General features: G+C 54.1%; 7 protein-coding genes across 7 annotated transcripts; 3 read left to right on the top strand and 4 right to left on the bottom strand.

Annotated features, from left to right (window-relative positions):
- Positions 1 to 429: 429 nt before the first annotated feature.
- On the bottom strand, positions 430 to 1777 carry HRG_03738 (acetyl-CoA acetyltransferase; the record flags this gene model as incomplete). The annotated part of the gene is made up of 2 exons (XM_044862209.1): positions 430 to 1572; positions 1628 to 1777. 2 exons carry the CDS (start codon positions 1775 to 1777, stop codon positions 430 to 432), a joined length of 1293 nt encoding a protein of 430 aa, XP_044723235.1.
- A 716-nt stretch (positions 1778 to 2493) lies between these two features.
- HRG_03737 (ubiquitin-conjugating enzyme domain-containing protein) lies at positions 2494 to 3117 on the top strand (the record flags this gene model as incomplete). The annotated part of the gene is made up of 4 exons (XM_044862208.1): positions 2494 to 2535; positions 2587 to 2651; positions 2711 to 2935; positions 2994 to 3117. 4 exons carry the CDS (start codon positions 2494 to 2496, stop codon positions 3115 to 3117), a joined length of 456 nt encoding a protein of 151 aa, XP_044723234.1.
- A 1341-nt stretch (positions 3118 to 4458) lies between these two features.
- On the top strand, positions 4459 to 7416 carry HRG_03736 (kinesin motor domain-containing protein; the record flags this gene model as incomplete). Its single annotated transcript, XM_044862207.1, has 3 exons — positions 4459 to 4575; positions 4637 to 7059; positions 7173 to 7416. 3 exons carry the CDS (start codon positions 4459 to 4461, stop codon positions 7414 to 7416), a joined length of 2784 nt encoding a protein of 927 aa, XP_044723233.1.
- A 785-nt stretch (positions 7417 to 8201) lies between these two features.
- Positions 8202 to 9333, bottom strand: HRG_03735 (ubiquitin conjugating enzyme; the record flags this gene model as incomplete). Its single annotated transcript, XM_044862206.1, has 3 exons — positions 8202 to 8634; positions 8680 to 9140; positions 9205 to 9333. 3 exons carry the CDS (start codon positions 9331 to 9333, stop codon positions 8202 to 8204), a joined length of 1023 nt encoding a protein of 340 aa, XP_044723232.1.
- A 1805-nt stretch (positions 9334 to 11138) lies between these two features.
- On the top strand, positions 11139 to 11471 carry HRG_03734 (uncharacterized protein; the record flags this gene model as incomplete). The annotated part of the gene is made up of 1 exon (XM_044862205.1): positions 11139 to 11471. The coding sequence occupies one exon, from the start codon at positions 11139 to 11141 to the stop codon at positions 11469 to 11471; it is 333 nt and encodes a 110-aa protein (XP_044723231.1).
- A 1973-nt stretch (positions 11472 to 13444) lies between these two features.
- On the bottom strand, positions 13445 to 13980 carry HRG_03733 (uncharacterized protein; the record flags this gene model as incomplete). The annotated part of the gene is made up of 2 exons (XM_044862204.1): positions 13445 to 13453; positions 13486 to 13980. The coding sequence occupies 2 exons, from the start codon at positions 13978 to 13980 to the stop codon at positions 13445 to 13447; spliced, it is 504 nt and encodes a 167-aa protein (XP_044723230.1).
- Positions 13981 to 14956: 976 nt separating this feature from the next.
- On the bottom strand, positions 14957 to 16192 carry HRG_03732 (uncharacterized protein; the record flags this gene model as incomplete). Its single annotated transcript, XM_044862203.1, has 1 exon — positions 14957 to 16192. The coding sequence occupies one exon, from the start codon at positions 16190 to 16192 to the stop codon at positions 14957 to 14959; it is 1236 nt and encodes a 411-aa protein (XP_044723229.1).
- Positions 16193 to 19617: the final 3425 nt, after the last annotated feature.

The raw sequence follows: 19617 nt of genomic DNA, 5'->3' as shown, positions 1-19617 counted from the left end.
GTTGGCGCCGCGCGCGCTCGCCTCGGGCCGTTTTGCGGTTGCTGTTGCGGAGGGGGAGCGGGCGAGGGCGGGTGGGTGTGGTGGTGGCGGTGGAGGTGGTGGTGGAGGTGGTGGCTGTGGTGTTTCTTCAGCGCGTCCTTCATCTCGGCGGCACTTGGCGGGGCGCCAGTGCTCGACGACGGCAGAAAGGGAGCAAGACTCCCAACTCGTGGGTCAATTGACTGATATGAGCAAGAGTCAGAATCGCATATCCTGTACTTTGCTGGAATTGAGCAATGTGCCACGGCAGAGCAGCTGCGATTGGTGGCCCAGACTACAGAGCTCCATCACTCCATAAGTCGAAAGCGAAGACGCCCATTTGCCTACATATCATGGACGCTGCAAAATACCCCGACCTTATCCAGAGAAACAGGAAAATGAGCAATAAGCCTACACAGAGTCCACCCTCTGCACAACCATGGCCGTGGCCGCGCCGCCGCCGTTGCAAATGGCAGCAACTCCATACTCGCCGGGCTTGAGCTGGTGAAGCAGCGTCGTCAGAATCCGCGCTCCCGAGCTGCCGAGCGCGTGTCCCAGCGAGATGGCGCCGCCCAGAGCATTCACCTTGGCGTTGCCGAGCTCGAGAATCTTCTGGTTGGCTAGGATGACGGCGGCAAACGCCTCGTTAAACTCCCACACGGCCACCTGGTCCTTGGTGATGCCAGCGCGCTCCAGCGCAATCGGCACCGCCTTTGCGGGGGCAACCGGGAAGTCAATGGGCGCCAGCGCGGCGTCGGCGTAGCTGCAGATCTTGGCCAGCACGCGAGAGCCCGTCCCAAACTGCTGCGCAATCGCCTTGCTGCCCAGCACGAGCGCGCTGGCACCGTCATTGAGCGTCGACGAGTTGGCCGCCGTGACCGTGCCTGACCCGTCACGAATAAAGGCCGGCTTCAGAGTTGGGATCTTTTCCATCTTGACATCCATGAAGCCCTCATCCGTGTCAATGACCTTGTCTCCCTTCTTCCCAGGCACTGTGACGGGCACAATCTCGTCGGCAAAGGCCTTGTCCGCCCACGCCTTTTGCGCTCTCTTGTACGACTGAATGGCGTATTCGTCCTGCTGCTCCCTCGTGATGGAGTGCTTCTTTACCGTGTTCTCGGCGCAGTTACCCATGTGGAACTGCTGGTACACGTCCGTCAAGCCGTCCTTGATCAGGCCGTCCTCGACCTGGACGTGTCCAAACGCCGGCAGACTGCTGGCACGAGGCATGTAGTAGGGGACCCGCGACATGTTCTCCATGCCACCGGCAACCTGAGCCTCGGAGAGGCCCAGCTGAATGTTCTGAGCGGCGAGAGCCACGGCCTTGAGGCCCGAGGCACATACTTTGTTGATGGTCGTCGCCTCAATCGACTGCGGGAGACCGGCGAAGATGGCGGCCTGCCGAGCCGGCGCTTGGCCAACGGAGCCCTGCATGACATTGCCCATGTAGACGTCGGTGATCTTGTCGGCAGGGACCTTTGATTTCTCGACGGCCGACTTGATGGCCTCGGCGCCGAGCTTGGGGGCGGGCACCGACAGAAACGAGCCGTTGAACTGGAAGCCATGCGTCAGCCATCAGCAGGCGCGGCCAGGGTCAAGCCCGACGGACCTTGGCCGTCGGCGTCCTCGAAGCGCTCAAGATGTAGGCATCGCGAATCTCCCTTTGCAGCGCCGCGCCAGTAGAGAACGAACGGGCGACTTTCACATGCCGGGCGAGCCGACCCGGCAGTACGGCCGATCTGAGCTGCGCTGCGGGCATCCTGGGAGCAGAACCGGGGATTTTGGAGTAATCGAGACGTGCGGGAAGCTGTGGTGGGAGGCGGCGACAAGAAGGGGGCGAAGAACAAGGAAGAAGAGGGAGGAGGAGGATGGCGGTTGCTGTTCCGAGGCCGCGATTCTGGTGCTCGGTACGCTTCGGCTTAAAGCGGGGGAGCTCGGGAGGGCGTTTGGGGGAGGGAAAAGGGGGAACTGGACGCTCCGAGGCGCACTTGCTGCAGGGAGCAATGCGACGGCATGTTGCACTTGGTTGTATGCCGTAGAGGCATTTTATGAGAGTTGATAAGAGAGAAATGGACATGTCGTTGGAGTCGCCCAAGATACACGATTTCATCCGAGTACCACATCCTTGTACCTCGGTACTTTCCGCGTCACCGTGTCCCCGACCGAGGCAGGCACGGATCACCCAACCAACTGGCGCGCGCCACCCGCTCCGCGAGGTCACGTGATGGGATCACCTCATCAAACAGGGACTGATTGGCCCCGTCGCCACTGGCAGGCACAGTGAGAAGGAGAGTCAGTTCTGGGCTGCTACCGATTCCCGTCTCGCAAAAGAGGCGTCGATGCCAAAATTCCTCCCAAGTTGAACTTCGAGCGGGGTCTAGACCAACATCCAGACATCATTTCGCGACTTTCCCGCCAAGCTGCATCTTTCTCTCCCCGAGCATCGTCACCAGCTAGCCCACGGGCCCCTCCATCATGTCTACGGCCGCCCGACGCCGCTTGATGCGCGACTTCAAGGTCGGCCTGGCCATCTGAAGCTCCCTGGCAGCGTCGCTGACTTTTGCGCAGCGCATGCAGACGGATCCCCCTGCCGGCGTGTCTGCCTCCCCCATCCCGGACAATGTCATGACCTGGTTCGCTCTCCCCGTCAAACCACTTGCTCACCCCCGATGGGCTCTAACGACGACTCCAGGAACGCCGTCATCATCGGACCGGCCGATACGCCCTTTGAGGACGGCACGTTCAGACTCGTCATGCAGTTCGAAGAGCAGTATCCCAACAAGCCGCCGCAAGTCAAGTTCATCAGCCAGATGTTTCACCCCAACGTGTACGCTACGGGCGAGTTGTGCCTGGATATCCTGCAAAACCGATGGAGCCCTACATACGACGTGGCTGCCGTCTTGACGAGCATTCAGAGGTACGCCTGTCGATGTGCAAGCCAGGTAGATGATGGATCCTGACACACGTGCACACAGCCTGCTCAACGATCCCAACACGGGCTCGCCTGCCAACGTCGAGGCCTCGAACCTGTACAAGGACAACCGAAAGGAGTACACTAAACGGGTCCGAGAGACGGTTGAGAAGAGCTGGGAGGACTGAGCGAGGCGGAATGGCCGGAAATGGGCCTCGCCACTTCAAGCAAAGCGTCGGCGTGAAGTTTTCTCCTCAAGGCCAGTCTGTTTTCTGGACCTTTGCTCGACGGCGGAGGAGTTTGCGGGCGTTTGGGATGCAGGGTGTTTGACTGATTATACCATGGGATGCTTAGCGAATACGAGTGTCGACACTTATGACAACGGTGCCACTTTTGCGTGGACATGGTGCTGCCTTTCAGCGCGAGGTGTTCTGCTCCGGGGAGCCGGGCGAGAGGCAACGCGTCGACACGCTGGTTTGCATGATGGCATTGCCCACGCTAATTTGCGTGGCTACGTGGAGTGGCCAAGGACAAACAGCCCAATTTGGGGCCCTGGCTTTTATGCGCCGAGACGCATGTCAAGGAGTGCCTTGGGGACTTGTTAAATTGGGACTTGTTACACGATCACGACGGGTTGCGCCAAAACACGCCCCCACAGGCGGTTCGCACGCGTGGGAGCGGCGGAGCGAGTCAAAAGATGGCGAGAGTGAGATGGTGGTGATGGTGATTGGCAGTGGGTGGTGGCGACTGCTGATTGGAGGCTGGCACGCATGCCTCGTGATCCGGATTACTCCGTGTTAGGTGGCCCTAGACATGTAGGTACAGTACAACGGAGAGTAGTATTTGAGAGAACAGGAGCATCTACTAGGTGGTAGTTACTGCACGTCATTTTGGTAACCGCTCTTTTGGCGCATCCATCCACGCGTCCGTCACGCCTCTTTTGCTGGGCTCCCGCCCGAGCCCTTCAGATCGCCCACTGTAGGTATCTCATCTCCCCACAAGTGGGAGCTTCCAGGTGTCAGATACTTCACAGTACCCACTCGGCCTGATTGCTCAGCCTGTCATGTCTGTACCTCGCTTGTACTCGGGCTGTGCCCAAACACCCAAACAGCGCGTGCCATGTACTCCGTACCCATCTTCCCCGGTCCAGCTCACCACCGCACGCACCATTTTGCCCATTACACAGTCTCAGGGCGACTGAGAGTGTCTGTGTTTCGCTCGCCTTTGCTTCCCGCTGCCGCCGGGGCCTCCCTCTGATTGTTTTCTGTTGGCGGCTCTTGGCCCACCGGCCCGCCTCTGTTTTGGTCTCCGCTTGTCCAGGACTCGGGCTCCCTCGGCGCAGTTGTCCTTTTGCTTGTTGGGCTCATTTTCTCCTCCATCCTCTCCAGCCTTGTCGCGGGCTGTCGCGCCACCTTCTTCTCTTTGGACCTCGCATACGCCTACACCTCTCCAGACGGCGACATCAGTCCGCCCGCGCCTCATGATTGCAACGACAACCTCGCCTTCTCACCAGCCGTAGCGTCGCCAACATGTCTGCCAACAGCATCAAGGTTGTCGCCCGGTTCCGCCCCCAGAACCGGGTCGAGCTGGACTCGGGCGGCAAGCCCATCGTCTCCTTCAGCTCGGAGGACTCATGCTCTCTCGATGTACGACTCTCGTCCTGTCCCCATCCATCACCCCGCACTGACTTTGCTTTCTCTACTCTAGTCTAGGGAGGCCCAGGGCAGCTTCACCTTCGACAGGGTCTTTGATATGGAATGCAAGCAGCAGGACATCTTCGACTTTTCCATCCGCTCCACCGTTGACGATATTCTCAATGGCTACAACGGTACCGTTTTCGCCTATGGCCAGACGGGCGCCGGCAAGTCCTACACCATGATGGGCAGCAACATCGATGACGAAGTCGGAAGGGGCGTCATCCCGCGCATCGTCGAGCAAATCTTTGCCAGCATCATGTCGAGCCCCGGCACCATCGAGTACACCGTTCGTGTCAGCTATATGGAAATTTACATGGAGAGGATCCGAGACTTGCTCGCCCCGCAAAACGACAATTTGCCCGTACACGAAGAGAAGAACCGCGGAGTCTACGTCAAGGGCTTGCTCGAGATATACGTCTCGAGCGTGCAGGAGGTCTATGAAGTCATGAGAAGAGGAGGCAACGCCCGCGCCGTGGCGGCGACAAACATGAATCAGGAGTCGTCGCGATCGCACTCCATCTTCGTCATCACCATTACGCAAAAGAATGTCGAAACCGGCTCGGCCAAAAGCGGCCAGCTGTTCCTCGTCGACTTGGCCGGCAGTGAAAAGGTGGGCAAGACGGGGGCCAGTGGCCAGACGCTCGAGGAGGCCAAGAAGATCAACAAGAGTCTGAGCGCTCTTGGCATGGTCATCAACGCCTTGACCGACGGCAAATCCTCGCATATCCCATACCGAGATTCCAAGTTGACAAGAATTCTGCAAGAATCCTTGGGCGGTAACAGCCGGACAACCCTCATCATCAACTGTTCCCCGAGCAGTTACAACGATGCCGAGACCCTCAGCACCCTGAGGTTCGGAACGAGGGCCAAGTCCATCAAGAACAAGGCCAAGGTCAACGCAGAGCTCAGTCCTGCCGAGCTCAAGGCGCTGCTCAAGAAGGCCCAGGGCCAGGTCACCAACTTCGAGAGTTACATCCATGGCCTCGAGGGCGAGATTCAGCTGTGGCGTTCGGGAGAGTCGGTGCCTAAGGAGAGATGGGTTCTCTCGGCGCCACCCGATGCCGTTTCCGGGACCAGGGCCGATGCCAAGGCTCCGCGCCCGCCTACACCGTCCCGGCAAGCCGCCGAGAGCCGCTCCGAGACCCCTGCCATCTCTGAGCGCGCCGCCACCCCCAGTCTGCCGCTGGAAAAGGACGAGCGCGAAGAGTTCCTGCGTCGCGAAAATGAGCTGCAGGACCAGCTCGCAGAGAAGGAGACGCTCGCCACGACCGCCGAGAAGCAGCTTCGTGAAACAAAGGAGGAGATGGTGTATCTCAAGGAGCACGACAGCAAGATGGGCAAGGAAAATGAGAGGCTCACGTCTGAAGTCAACGAATTCAAGATGCAGCTCGAACGGTTAACCTTTGAGAGCAAAGAGGCGCAGATCACCATGGACGCACTCAAGGAGGCCAACTCTGAGCTCACCACGGAGCTGGATGATGTCAAGCAGCAGCTCCTCGATGTCAAGATGAATGCCAAGGAGAGCGGGGCAGCCTTTGACGAGAAGGAGAAGAAAAAGGCCGAGAAGATGGCCAAGATGATGGCTGGCTTCGACCTCGGCGGCGATGTCTTTAGCGAGAACGAGCGCTCCATCAATGAAGCCATCCAACGCATCGACGCTCTGCACGAACAGAGCACGGTCGGAGACAACATCGCTCCCGACGAGTTTGAGGCACTCCGAGCCAAGCTTGTCGAGACACAGGGAATCGTCCGACAGGCGGAGCTGTCCATGTACGGCACCTCGTCTAGTGACATGGACGCTCGGCGGAGACAGGAGCTCGAGGAGAGACTGGAGACACTGCAGCAACAGTACGAAGACGCCTTGACGCGGAATCTCGGCGAGAGCGACGTGGAAGAAGTCAAGGCACGCCTGGAGGAAGCATACGCAAACCGCCAGTCGGCCCAGGCCAAGCTTGTCGAGGAGCTCAAAGCCGAAGTCGCTCAAAAGGCGTCGGAGAACTCGAGGATGAAGACGCTGCTGGACGACCTGCAACAGCGCGTCAAATCGGGCGCCACCTCACCGATGGCTAACGGCAAGACCATTCAGCAGCAGATTGCCGAGTTTGACGTGATGAAGAAGAGCCTGATGCGCGATCTGCAGAACCGCTGCGAGCGGGTCGTCGAGTTGGAAATCTCCCTGGACGAGACGCGCGAGCAGTACAATAACGTGCTGAGGTCGTCCAACAACCGCGCCCAGCAGAAGAAGATGGCGTTTCTGGAGCGGAACCTGGAGCAGCTCACCCAAGTCCAGCGCCAGCTGGTGGAGCAGAACTCGGCCCTCAAGAAGGAGGTTGCCATTGCTGAGCGCAAGCTCATTGCACGAAACGAGCGCATCCAGAGCCTGGAGAGCCTTCTGCAGGACAGTCAAGAAAAGATGGCCGCCGCCAACCACAAGTATGCCCCCTCCGTGTCTTCCCCTTTCCTACCCTTTTCTAGCCTTCCGCCAGGCATCTGCCTCGCCTGAGCTCTATACCTCGATGTGGAACATGTCCTGACTTCTTTGCTAGGTTCGAGGTTCAACTGGCCTCGGTCAAGGAACGCCTTGAGGCGGCCAAGGCCGGCAGCACGCGAGGCCTGAACGCGGCCGGCGGCGGCGGCGGCGGCTTCAGCTTCGCCGGGGCTGGCAGCCGCATCGCCAAGCCCCTGCGGGGTGGCGGCGGCGACGTCGGGCCTGCCGTGCCGACCATACAGTCGCTCCAGAGCGAGGGAGCCCCCAGCAAGCGGAACAGCTGGTTCTTCAACAAGTCGTAGACGGTTATGCGCTTTTGCTCGGACGGCGTTGAAAGTAGGGAAAGGATTAGACCCATCATACCCCCCTTAACCCCCTTCTTGGTACACGGCTCTCTAATGGAAGCTTGTTGGCACCTCGAGGTTTACTTCTCCCTGTCCTTCTTCCCAAGGAGTCTCCCTCTCTGCTTTTACTCCCCCCGTTGTCAGGGCCGTGTCCTCTCACTCCCCTGCATGACGATGGGTGCAACGGACATGTTTAAAAGCGAAAGACCAGGTGGCATTTATGATTGGATTTACGGCACCCCCTACCTCCCGCCTATTTTTGTTTTGTGTGCTGTGTGAATAGGGAGAGGCGCCAGCATTGGCTCATGGGAGCGCGTCAGACCCGGGTCGACGCGGCCATGGGAGGAAAAGAGGAGCGGTGGCGACGTGAGGCGTGCTTTGGAAGGTTCACTGGGCGAGAGACCTGGCGGTGGGGAGTTGGGATGGTCGGGCGGTTACTGTTGTAGAGCTCCTGCATGAATCATACAATGAAACGACTGGGATGAAGCACGACGAGCCACATTGCGAGTGCCGATGGAGAGTTGGTACGTTGATACGAAGTACAACCAAGGCTAATTTAGAAAGGAGAAGCTGGTTCATATCCAAGAGTACACAAGTTTCCGCTAGGCTCGAGAATGAGTGAAGATAAGAATAGTAGAGAGGCCGTTGACCGAAAACTGCCATTTCATTTCAGTGGCACCGCCAGCGTGCATAGCGCCTTTCGCAAACGCAACCCTGCTCATCCTGCCTGGCCAACGCTTCCATCAGTCGACACGGACAGACCGGCTCGCAATCACAATGATCTCGGGCAATATCAGGGCGGCCATGAGAGCTATGCCGGCAATGGTGACAAGGAAGATCTTGACGTAGAGAGTGAGGAGGCGGCGCCAAGCAGTTTTGCTAAACGTGGCCCAGGCATCGGAAATGGTGACAAAACCGCGACCGCCCACAACGGCAGGCTCGGCCCTGCCCTCAAAAGACCGGTCGAAGGGGATGATGGTGTCCTCGTCCGGGGGGAGCAGCGAAGCCTGGATGCGGACGAGGATGACGTTGGCGGGGATGACGAGGAAGATGGAGAAGACGAGGGCGACGAGGAAGATGAAGAGAGCCTTGGCGAAGAAGGCGGCGTCGAGATTGCGCAAATCAGCGCCTTGTCCACCGGCGACTTGGAGCTCGGGGAGAGAAATGCCTGCGACGCTGATGAGGACGACGGGCGCCCAGCGAGCGACCTCGCAAGCAAACCAGTACATGGTAACGGCCCTCCAGGTGGCATCAAAAGTGTGCTTGAAGGCAGGCAGGCGTTGCCAGAAGGGCAGCGGCGACGGACGCGAGATGACGATGTGGACCCAAGCGGTGCTGAACTGGACGAGGGCGAGCGAGGCGAGCAGAGTGGCGGCGGGGGCAAAGACGCCACCAAAGGATGCGGTGAAGACGACCATGAGGATCGAGGTCATGAAGGACTGGGCCAGGGCGCAGGTGAAGCCGCGAAAGTTGGCCATGACACCGCCGTTGGCCATGAGGAGGCGGTTGATGGCGCGAAAAGACGAGGTGACGGTGCGCGTCTCGAGCTCGGCGAGCTTGGAGCCGGGACGGACCGTCTCGTCGTCGAGGGCGTCGCGCAGGGATACGGGCTGGTAGGCGGGGGGATTCTCGTCCTCGATCATGGCGAAGACGGGATAGACGGCCTTGAAGGTGTAGTCGAGCTGGGGGGGAGGCATGGTGTCAGTATGATGTGGAGTAAGGGTGTCTCGGGCGGGAGGCACGAACGATGACGGTGACGGGGAGCAGGACGATGAGGTCGAGCAACATGACGACCCAGGCCCAGTCGGGCAGTTTGTAGTCGGGCAAGCCATCCCCGTGGGCCAGGATGGCTCGTCTGATGAGTGAAATGGCCATGGCAAGTGCGGGCGTCTGTCGGCGGCAAGGATGTCGTGCGACGGTCCGGACGGTCTGGATTCCGAAGAAAGCGGTGGATGGAGGCAGGAAAGGCAAAGCAATTGCTTGGTCGCTGCTGGAAACGCGTTGAGACTATAAGTGTGTGGGAAAGGGGAAGAAGAAGAAAAGATCGTTGCCTGAACCCGGATGACGTGGACGGTATGAAAGGAGAAGTAGCATGAATAGTAGATGAGGTGTCACGTGTAAAGACGGTCAACTATAGAGTAATACTACCTATTTGGCAACACCAGCTAAAAGGCGGGATACGTTAATGTCACGCTCTAATATCTCATATGTACTATCCTTCACTTGTTCCTCGACAGCAAATACCAAAAAAAATGTCCAGGTAGCTCTAATTGCGAAATAGGGTACTTGAGCGCCCGAGCCAGTAGAGGCGGGGATTAAAGAGTTCCCCTTGGGGAGGGGCCCTACTATGAGGGTTTGTCCCTCGCGCGAGGCGAGCTGGATGTACAAGACGAGTACCTGGAAATACTTGAGATTTCTTGCGGATAACGATTAAGAGACTCTTGGCCGAATAGGTAGAGATATATCCTGGTAAGAAATAAGTAATAATGCTGGAATTATAATAGAATAGCTTGCGCTAAGAGGTAGCTTTTTAGCTGCACGTGGGAAGGAACAGACACGCATCTCCCGCACTACGGGAGGTGAATTTATTGTGAGTAAAGTGAGACCTCGAATTTGGTTGCGCCCGGCCTTACGAGTCTTCTTTAGGCAGCCGGGCTCAAGTTCACAACCGTATTTGCCGCCTATTAGCCGCCATCCATCCAGTAGATATGGCATCGCTCGAGGAGCTCTGAAATGAGCCATGGTGCAGCTACTGCAGTGTCTCACGAGTCACTTCACTAGGCTCCAGCCGAGGTCAAAATATTCCGACCGCTCAGTCTGCAGCTTGCATACTGCGTTGGGGCCTGCGTCTCCGGTCGAGACGGACCAACAGTAGGGGGTCATCGTCGAGTTATCATGCATCTATGTAAAGGGCTGCGCTTAGCGGCGTCTTGAAGGTTGTGAGGGCTAATGCTGTTGGTTGCTGAGCTGAAGAGGAGGGGAAGGAATTATCAATAGGAACTTCAAAGGAAGGGTGATAGTTGCGGCTTAAAAGAACCACGTCATATGGGGCCGCCTTGGTAACGAGTCGGGCCGTTCCGAGTTCCGACCTATCACAACTTCTTTAGGGTCATTGGTCCGTTATTGCAGCCTCTACTGTAGGCCGATGGCGACCAAGTCCGGCTGCGGCCAACTCAGGGTAGCGTCCGCGACAAGTTAGCCGCCTGTGCCTGCTCAAGTCTCCACTCACGCGGCCTCACCAAACCAAAGGGGAGAACTGTGAACCTGGGGGGCGCCAAACAACGGCCAGTGACTACTAGATATGACTCCCCAGGGTTGCAGCAAGGCCGCCGTATGTAAGTCGAGCGCTTACATGCGGGATTCCCGATACCACCGGACTCTCTATCCAATGGACTTTTACATATCGTTCACGTCTGACATGTTTAATCTGTCAAGGTGTGTAGCACGGGCGCCGCGCCATGTATCTACAAAGGCTCAAGTAGACTGTCGTGGGCTATAAAGCATGCTTGGTCTTGCGGTTTGCGAATAGGCAGGTCGATCTTGTCCATGCAGTCCTAAGTTGAGCTTTGAGATCAAGTTCAAGCCGTTTCTCATTCTGCCTTTTAAGAATTCTTACCGCACATCCCCCGCAGTACAAGCCTCGTCTGTTCCGTCTGCCCGGTCTGCCGCCCGTTATCATCATGGCCTATTACGACCTCGTCACTAGCGAAGCCCTCTTTGCCAAGTACACGCCCGGGGGGGCAGAGAGCTTCGACTCTCTATATAAGTCGGACGACTTTGAGGGTGGCGTGAGTCGCTGGGACACGGCACACTTATTTGCGAGCCGAGTCATCTGCGCCAAACCTCAGAAGCGCCTCGCCCTCTTTTCCGACAGAAATTTCCCAGACTCTGTAGGGGGAGTCCATGTTTGCATCGACCGTCTGGTTGACGGACCAACTGCCGGCTTCAGAGACAAGTATGAGCACCAGATTGTCCGGCAGCAGCAGCAGCCAGACAGTCTCGGCTATGTCTAGGCCGCGCTCGCCCGGCTCCTGCAAGCAGAAATGCAGGCTACCGCTATGATATCGGATAGAACTACACGGGCGACACGACCGGCGACACAGCATCAAGGCTACGTCTCGTCTGCGAGCATGCAAGTCGCTAGTAGCTCGCCAACTGGATCGGCGTCGGACTCGGCCTCGTCCGCGGCGAGCCTTGATTGGGTGAATAAACTATCGTCGGCTCCCCTAGAGGACCTGACTGTGCGTCTAGCGAGCTGTTTTATCCGGTGTGTGATTAACTACGCTCAGCCGATCGATAAGGCGTTTCCTATTTTCTTTCGCGACGAGCATCTCGCGCACACCTTCGAGAGTGCTTCAAAGCAGTCGATTGAAGCAATAGACGATGGCGGCCTACAGGTCCACAAGGGTAACCAAGTTATTCAGGTGGCAACGATAGAGGGGAAATGAGCCTTCCAAAAGTTTACAATCGAAGGCAAGCCGACGGTCTCGGATAAGACTTTAGGCCAGCTAGTCGGACAGGCTCTCGCCGTACGGCGTGCTACTAGCACCAAGCCTCTCGTTAAAAACAAGTGAGTATAAGTACTATGTTTGCCTTAGCTCTGTGACTTTTCCTAATTAAAGCACAATCCCCTTAGTCTTATAATCATCCTTGCTGTTACACATTACGTCAAGTTTTTCCACTTCTATATAACGCTCGATTTTATTAATGAATACGAGACGCCCTCGCCTACAACTCATTACTTAAGAGTAAACTCTACAGAATGGTTTGATATTGATAAGCGAGGCCACCGCAAGGAAGTTATCAAGCATATTCTGGCCATGTTGGCGTGGGCTGATGAGCAAATAAGCATATATAGAGACGAGCCTAGGGACAGCAGTGGTGACCGCAGTGATAGCGATGAGTCCATGGAGAGCTAAAGACCTACCGTGTTGGTCTTTTCTGTTAGGCCGATGAAAGTCCTCTAATTTCCATATTCGGGTGTACCTAGAAACCCTTTTTTCGAAACCCAATCATTCTCGTACTCAATATTAGGTTCTGCCGTCTCAGAAACTATAGCACCCACCGATTTAGGCAGATGGCACCTCAAACCCATGTTCCCTCCTGAGGCGCCCGCCGCTTCGTCTGCCTCTGTTGTCCTGTCTGCTTGTCTGTCCCGCCAAATGGTAGAAAGTGGTGGATTGATAATTACCCCCCCTTTCTGTCAATCGAGCTTCCTTCTTAGAACATTGTTCATCAATTGACAGGTCGGCGTGAGGCTCCATGTACCCCCGGCGACGTGAATGCAGTAAGGTTGCTCTTATTACACCGTGTCAGTTCACCCCCTTTGGTACCGAGTGAAAATGCCTAGGTGTCATTCATAACGCATATCCAGCCGCACTGGTCCAACGATGCCAACATCCTCTTTTGCCCGTAGATGCAAGGATGATGCAGCATTAGGTATATCCAATTGATTGCCCGGCATCTTGTAGTGCAGGCTGGCACTGAAGGTCTTGGCCTTGGCCTTCTGTTTCCCGTATCTTGGCCAACTCTTGTGCTGGAAGCAAAAGCACGGCAAGGCGGTCGAGAAAGGACCGATACGGCTTGTATGGGATAGTAGTGATCTCGACCTGGATAGATGTCGGCTCCGATGGCTTGAAGGTAGGGTCCTCGAGACTGCAAAGAAACGAAGAGGTAATGCGTGCTGTATAGAGATAGATAGTTTCCTTGTCGCTTGACGAGACTAGTACTTGGGACTAAAGAGAGAAGGAGTTATATTAGTAGAAAATACTCACACGCAGCTTGGTATCGTACCGTAAATAAGTCCAAGCCGGATTCCTGTCGATAGCCGGCCCGTCGCTTATTTCCCTGCGCCAAAGCGATAAGGATCGCTACAATGTATGGATCGTGCAGGTGGTTCGTAGGGGTGATTTTCTTTGTCTTAAGACAAGATAATGAAAAGGCGGATTTACACCGCTGTCTCTCGATAGGAAGCCGAAATAAGTCTCTACGTAAGCTAGCGATGCGATCGAGGTCAACGTAGGCTACAAGAAGCGGCGGCCATGGGTCTGGTTCTTGCTGTATCTTAGGGAGAAAGATTGTGCATCGGAGAGTCTGGACGTGGCGCCGGTTGAAGGCGAAGCGAATGTTCTGTCTATCGATATCGTTGGTCAGTCGCAGCAACGAGGGCAAGGTAAGGAAGGAGGCGCCGAACCGATCCGCGAATGGTCCCGCCGTCGCAAGAACGTCGAGAAGAGCAGTTTCTCGAAATTGCACTCTCCATTCTCGATGCTTAAACGCGTAGCGCAGGTAGCCGGAGCCTCGCCGCCCAAACAAAACGGGCGTCGTTTTGGGAGGCGCGCGAGACGGGTCACCAAATGAGCATCCGAGCAGCTCAAGATGGCGGTCGGTCCAGTGGATTGGGCGCACGAGGAGTCGCTCCCTGCGATGAAGACGAACCAGCTGAGAGACTGATAAGGGAGCGGTAGGTGCAGAGCATGGCGGCGAGGGCGGCGAGGGCGGCGAAGGCGGCGCTTCTTCCATGGGGCCCCGTGTTGTGTTCAAGTGTTGACGATGACAACAAACGACCAGCAGTGACTCTCCAATCGTGGCCAAGATTGCTGAGTGCTGACATAACTAGCACGCTCGACGCGTTACGCGTTACCGTGGTGCATGTACGTACTTTCTCATCTCATCTCGAGCTGCGGCACTCAACAGAAACAGTGTGCCAGTCAAGTAGCGGACACGTTTTTTTTCTTTCTTTTTTTTCTCTTCAGAATATTTCCAGCTGGCCTGTATCGCGAGCTTGCTTGCTTGATTTAATGAATGAAACTCCCACCTCGCACGTCTTGGGCGTTCGTCAGGCCGCATTGGCGAGGTGAATGAATGTCTTAAAGAGTTGAAGAAAAAACTGCACGGCGAGACGAAGCGCATCAAAAGAGAAATCGACGTAGAAAAGGGGGTTCGATCTCTTCCTGAGCGTCTTCCCGTTTTTAGGCCTACATGTGCAGCGCGGCGTAGCGTGTATCGCTGTCACGGTGGAGCCGCCTCAGAATAGATTACTGTCAACAGGACAAAGACTTATAAACTATACCAATAATACCTCTCCACTGGGGGTGCCCCTATTGTGCTTGCGGTCAAGTAGTATTTGCTATGTTTAACATTTTCTGTCAGCAGGACAAAGACTTATAAACTATACCAATAACACCTCCACATGGGGGTGCCCCTATTTTGCTGGTAGTCAAGTGGTATTTGCTATGTTTGACATTTATACATCATTATAGAGACTAACAGCAGACGCAGACGCGCCTGGCCCAGGACCCGGTTTGCATTACATTTATAACCTCGGTGAGCTATGGCGCTGCTGGCTCAAACCGTCTGAGACGACCCAGACTGACCGAACCTATCGATCGGTTGGTCTACAGTCAGACAGACTATATTCACTTCTTCAGACAGTCTGTCAGGCGGTCGGTTTATCTAGCCACGCTGCTACAGCCTCGGTGAGATATACACAAAACGCCTAGGCCGATGAAAGAGCCTTCTTGACAGCCTGCTCGGCCCACCCCTCTCGCATCAGGGCCGTCCTGAGCTTCTCGAAATATTGGGCCAGGAACTCTTTTGTCGACTTCATGGCCGACTGGCGCGACTGACCGTCGACGGCTAGCGCCTGGAACAAGGCCTTGGTTGTGACGTTTTGCGCAACGTCGAGAATCTTCTCTTGCACCGCCGGAGCCACGAGAGAAATAATCGAATTTTCGAAACGGACAGCGTCGAACCCGTGCTTGCTGAAGCATGCCGCCTCGCCGCTATAGCCCCCCTTGCTCCAGTGGTCGACGCACCACTCGAATGTCCCAGAGCAACGCTCGTTGGGCTCCCCCTCCTTGTTGCAGCTTTTTGAATTGGGCAGGATGAATCCCGGGCTCCATCTTGCTGCAACGCAGTCTTGTTTCAACCTCGCCCTCTCGAACAGAGAGCATGCCTTGAGCGTTCCAAGGCATTTCTCGGACCGCTTCGCACAATCTTCTCCATACTTCCAGTCGAGATTGGAGTGCTTGGGGGCTCGTTGGCGGATCGAAAGACATCCCTCGAGTGTTCCGTAGATTCCCTTTTGGTACTCACACCAAGCTTGTGAGCCCATGCACCGCTCATCCTCCAGATCCCCTGTCACCGGGCAATCCGCGGAGAATGGGAATCTCCAGGGTGCCGGCTCCCGAGCGTTGTAGCAGCTAGTCCGTATTTCCGGGTTCCTGATTTCGGTGCATAGGGCCTCAGTGCCCCTACTGATCTCGGAGTCGGCAAAGTAGGAAACGTCTGGGAATTTCCACGGTCCCTTCTTGTTGTCCGTGGGCCGGGGCTTGCGGTCGCCGAAACAGGCCTCTTGGCTCGAATAAGTCGCCCAGTAGTAAAGTGCGCACCAGGAAAACGTTCCAAGGCAGCCCTCTGTCTTCTCGTGACATCCGCTTCCCTCTTCCCACGGATGCGATTGCTGGGTCCCGTCTCGGTGTCGGTAGTCTATGCAGTTCTTGCTGGACCCCCATATCTTGACAATGGGGCCTCTCCCGCACCATTCTTCGGTCCCGACACAGGCTTCGCTGGATCTACTGGGATCGACCTTGCAGTTTTCTTCTAGCCCTATTTGGAACTGTGGGCGTTTCCGAGATTGAAAGCATTGCTCACTCTCGGGTCCCTGCCGGTCGCAAAGGACCTTGGTCCCCAGGCAGTTCTCACTAACAGAGTGCCGCTCATAGCACTGCATATCATCTGGGTATTTCCATGGCTTTGGTTCCCCAGCTTTTGCCTGGATTAACTGGTTAGTTATCACAAATCCTGAAAACGTGCAGCGTGTCTTGAGGCTGGAGCCTCTGGAGGTAAGTTGTATTGATTGGAGTATTGTCATTGATTTGTGTGTGGATACTTGCCTGCTCATCACGAACTCGAACCGCCTGTTCAGCCGCTTGCTTAAGCTGGTCAAGCCTGTTCACCAGACTAACGGTCCGATTCCCTTGTTGGCTCGGGTCGCCTTCAAGCACGTTGGGCAACCCAAGGCCATCCAGCTGGTCCGCTGGAAAGTCGGGCTTCCGTGCCGTATCGCGAGCATCTCGGAGCTGAGCATGGATAGAGTCGTAGTCCTTATCGCACAACTGGATAGTGGCCAACAATGATTCCCCAACAAATTCCGCTACCCTGACCTTTTCCTCGTACATGTTGTAACATGTGGTGGCGTCAGAGATAAGGCCGCCAATGTCCACTATAAGGTTCCTGTATGTGTTTAATGGTTCGCTCGGACGGCCCGGGTCGGGTGCTTCGGGGGCGGCCGAGGGAGCGTCCTTAGCTAGAGACCTTACAACAAGCGCACCAACCAGCAGGATGTTCAACATGGTGCCGAGGGATAATGAAAGGAGACGGAGGGGAGGAAGCCCATGTTGCCCATTGCCGGCCTCCCTTTATACCTACCGTCAGCTGCCACCAGCACCTCCATGGCATATAGGGTCCACTTCCAGGTCATCTGTTGGAGTGTCACTTCACTTTTGCCTGCACAACCTAGTGGTTTCCTCACACCTGCGTATTGGCAGGCAAACCCTTGTGCTTTGCTGTGCACAGGGCTGCGCATTTCTTGGTAAAAGTGATTGCGTAGCTATAGGACATGCTTAAAGCGCTCTAACTTATTCTACATTACGCCCCGCAAGAAAAGGAGACAGCCATGTAACGTCAGCCACCTAGCTTACAGCATACCCCCCTTCCAGCACCCTTTTCCCACTAAAAGTCGGGTTTTTTATAAATCTATAACTAATTTATTAAAATAGGTAGAAAGACTAAAACTTTATAGCTAAAGAGCTAAGCTATAATAGATTTATAAAGTACTATAAGTTTTTCTTTTTTTCTAATAATAAATAAGTTATATTACTTTTTAGTTTTCCTATAGTAAAAATAAAATACTAAATAAATAGTTTAAAAAAATTATATAGTACTATTTATCTTTATATAGCTTTTAGTACTTAAAAGTACTTTCTATTTACTATTTTATCTATTAAATAAAAAGATAATAGGATATTCTTAAAATACCTCTTTTTTTAATAAAGAGAAAAGTTTATTACTTAATAACTTAAAAGAAAAAGCTATTTATAAGTCTTTAACTACTTTATTAGTAGTATATACTATAAAAAAGCTTATTTACTACTTAGCTTACTTTATTAGAATTTTTTTAATATTAATTTAGTACTTTTTAAAGTATTAAGGCTTACTAAGTAAAGTAATAGAAAGTACTAATAAAATACTTAAGTTAGCTTTAAGCTTTTATATAAGTATAATTAGATATAATTATAAGGGAATACGTATCACGGTACGATCAGTCAGGTAGTAGAGATAGCTAGAGGTACTGCGCTGTGTGTATTGTGTTCTCCTCGTCGCAAGACTGAAGCTTGCGAGAAGAGGGATTTTTCCTCTTCCGTCGGAATGGCGAGTGGTCTATGACATGCGAGCGGGGTAGGCACGATTCCCTGCCGATACCCTGCCGACACATTGGTACTACGTACCCGAGTGCTTTGTCAGCCCGTACCTCCTAGTAGCGCTCTCACAATAATATATATAAAAAGTAAATTTTAATACTAACTTAAGCTATTTTACTAATAGTATTCTAGGAGCGAATAGGCATAACTATTTTTCTTATATTTATTATTTAGTGTTTTAAAGCTTGCGTTTTGGTGAGAAAGGGTGCTGGAAGGGGGGTATGCTGTAAGCTAGGTGACTGACGTTAACTGAGAAATCCCATACTGAAGGCGAGGTGGGGGTGGTATATATTCAACGTCGTTAAGATGCTAAGCCTTGGCAGCGCTTTAAACACCATGTGGATAGTGGAAGTAATTCCGCTCGGCACGCCGCCTATAATTATTCCGGGTGCCTATAGGCGGAATTCAACCCTTTTCTTAGCATCTTTGCCTAATCAAGGTGTCTATGCGGCCCCTACTCACTTGTTGATGCGTTGTAAACAAGGGTGAACATACAGCTACCGAAGGAGGAGCTTGATTTCTTTGACTTACACGGAAAAACACTGCTAATATAATGCATATACTCTTTTAGCCTGGATGCAAGTCTGTCTCGGTCTTATTTAAGGCGTTATATAGGTAGCACCCACAGGTAGATTCACTCGAGCACAATGCCACAATGTCTCTGGTGGTCGCGAGGTCTTGCCAGTGGCTCTGCTGTAAGTTATCTCCAGAGCCGCCCGTAGCACTTATAAGCGTTATAAGCATGCTATAACCATGCATCACAACGCCCTACGCAATGCAATTAACCCGGCGATGTACAGTAGAGTGGAAAGAGGTCCCGATTAAGCAGGCATCTCTTCTTGCATACTTCGGCCTTTCCTCCCTCTCTTCAGGTTCTTGACAGAGCCGACTAGATTGTGGAGCGCAACAGGACAACAAAGCCAGCAAGCATCTCTCTTTTCACCAAAAATATTATGTCCTGTACTGTGGATGTAAACCGTATATTGACGGAAGCAGTCTCTAATTAGGACTCTCGTGTTTTTGTCCGAATTACACTGTAAGTCCCTCCAGTTGTACAGAGCACAAACTTCAAAGGACGCCGCCCGCATCAACAATTTGACAGGGGTACAGATGGGTAGTAACAATGGCCATATTGGGGTGCGGAGCAGGGCTAGAATATTACGACCATGGAAAAATTCGGCATATCGGAGAGTCTTATTACTCGCCAAGCAGCTGGCATCAAGTCCTTGAGTGAGGTCGGCCCAAGTTCAGACTGCGTAATATAGACAGTAGGCGGTGCTATGCTATACTGGAAGTCAACGTACGGAGTACGCGAGAGATTTGCATTCATGCGATATTGAGTCATGCACTCAAACAAACACTGCCATCAATGTTCTTAAATGATAATTAAATTATTAGCTTACTTAGGCAGGCGGCGGGCGAAGTTTCGTCCTCGTTGTCTATATCAATGGAACTTGGCAGCATCTCTCGCTTCAATGTTTTCAAAACCCATCTCTCTTGACCTTCTCTCTCTCTCTAGTTTCTGTCAGGGGCCTTAGTTTTGCTTGACACCGGTCCCTCACCGCCGACATGTATCCACGCTGGGTGATGTTGATCCTGTCCTGGTTACTGTTGCTCCTTGGCACCAGCGTTGCCAGACCAGCGCCTGACGAGCAGCCGCAGATCAGGCAAGTCC

This window comes from Hirsutella rhossiliensis (assembly GCF_020360975.1).
Source record: "Hirsutella rhossiliensis strain HR02 chromosome Unknown scaffold00003, whole genome shotgun sequence".
NCBI classification, from domain to species: Eukaryota; Fungi; Ascomycota; class Sordariomycetes; order Hypocreales; family Ophiocordycipitaceae; genus Hirsutella; species Hirsutella rhossiliensis.
Note: the sequence above shows the minus strand (reverse complement) of the source record. Positions and strands in the feature narration are given on the sequence as shown.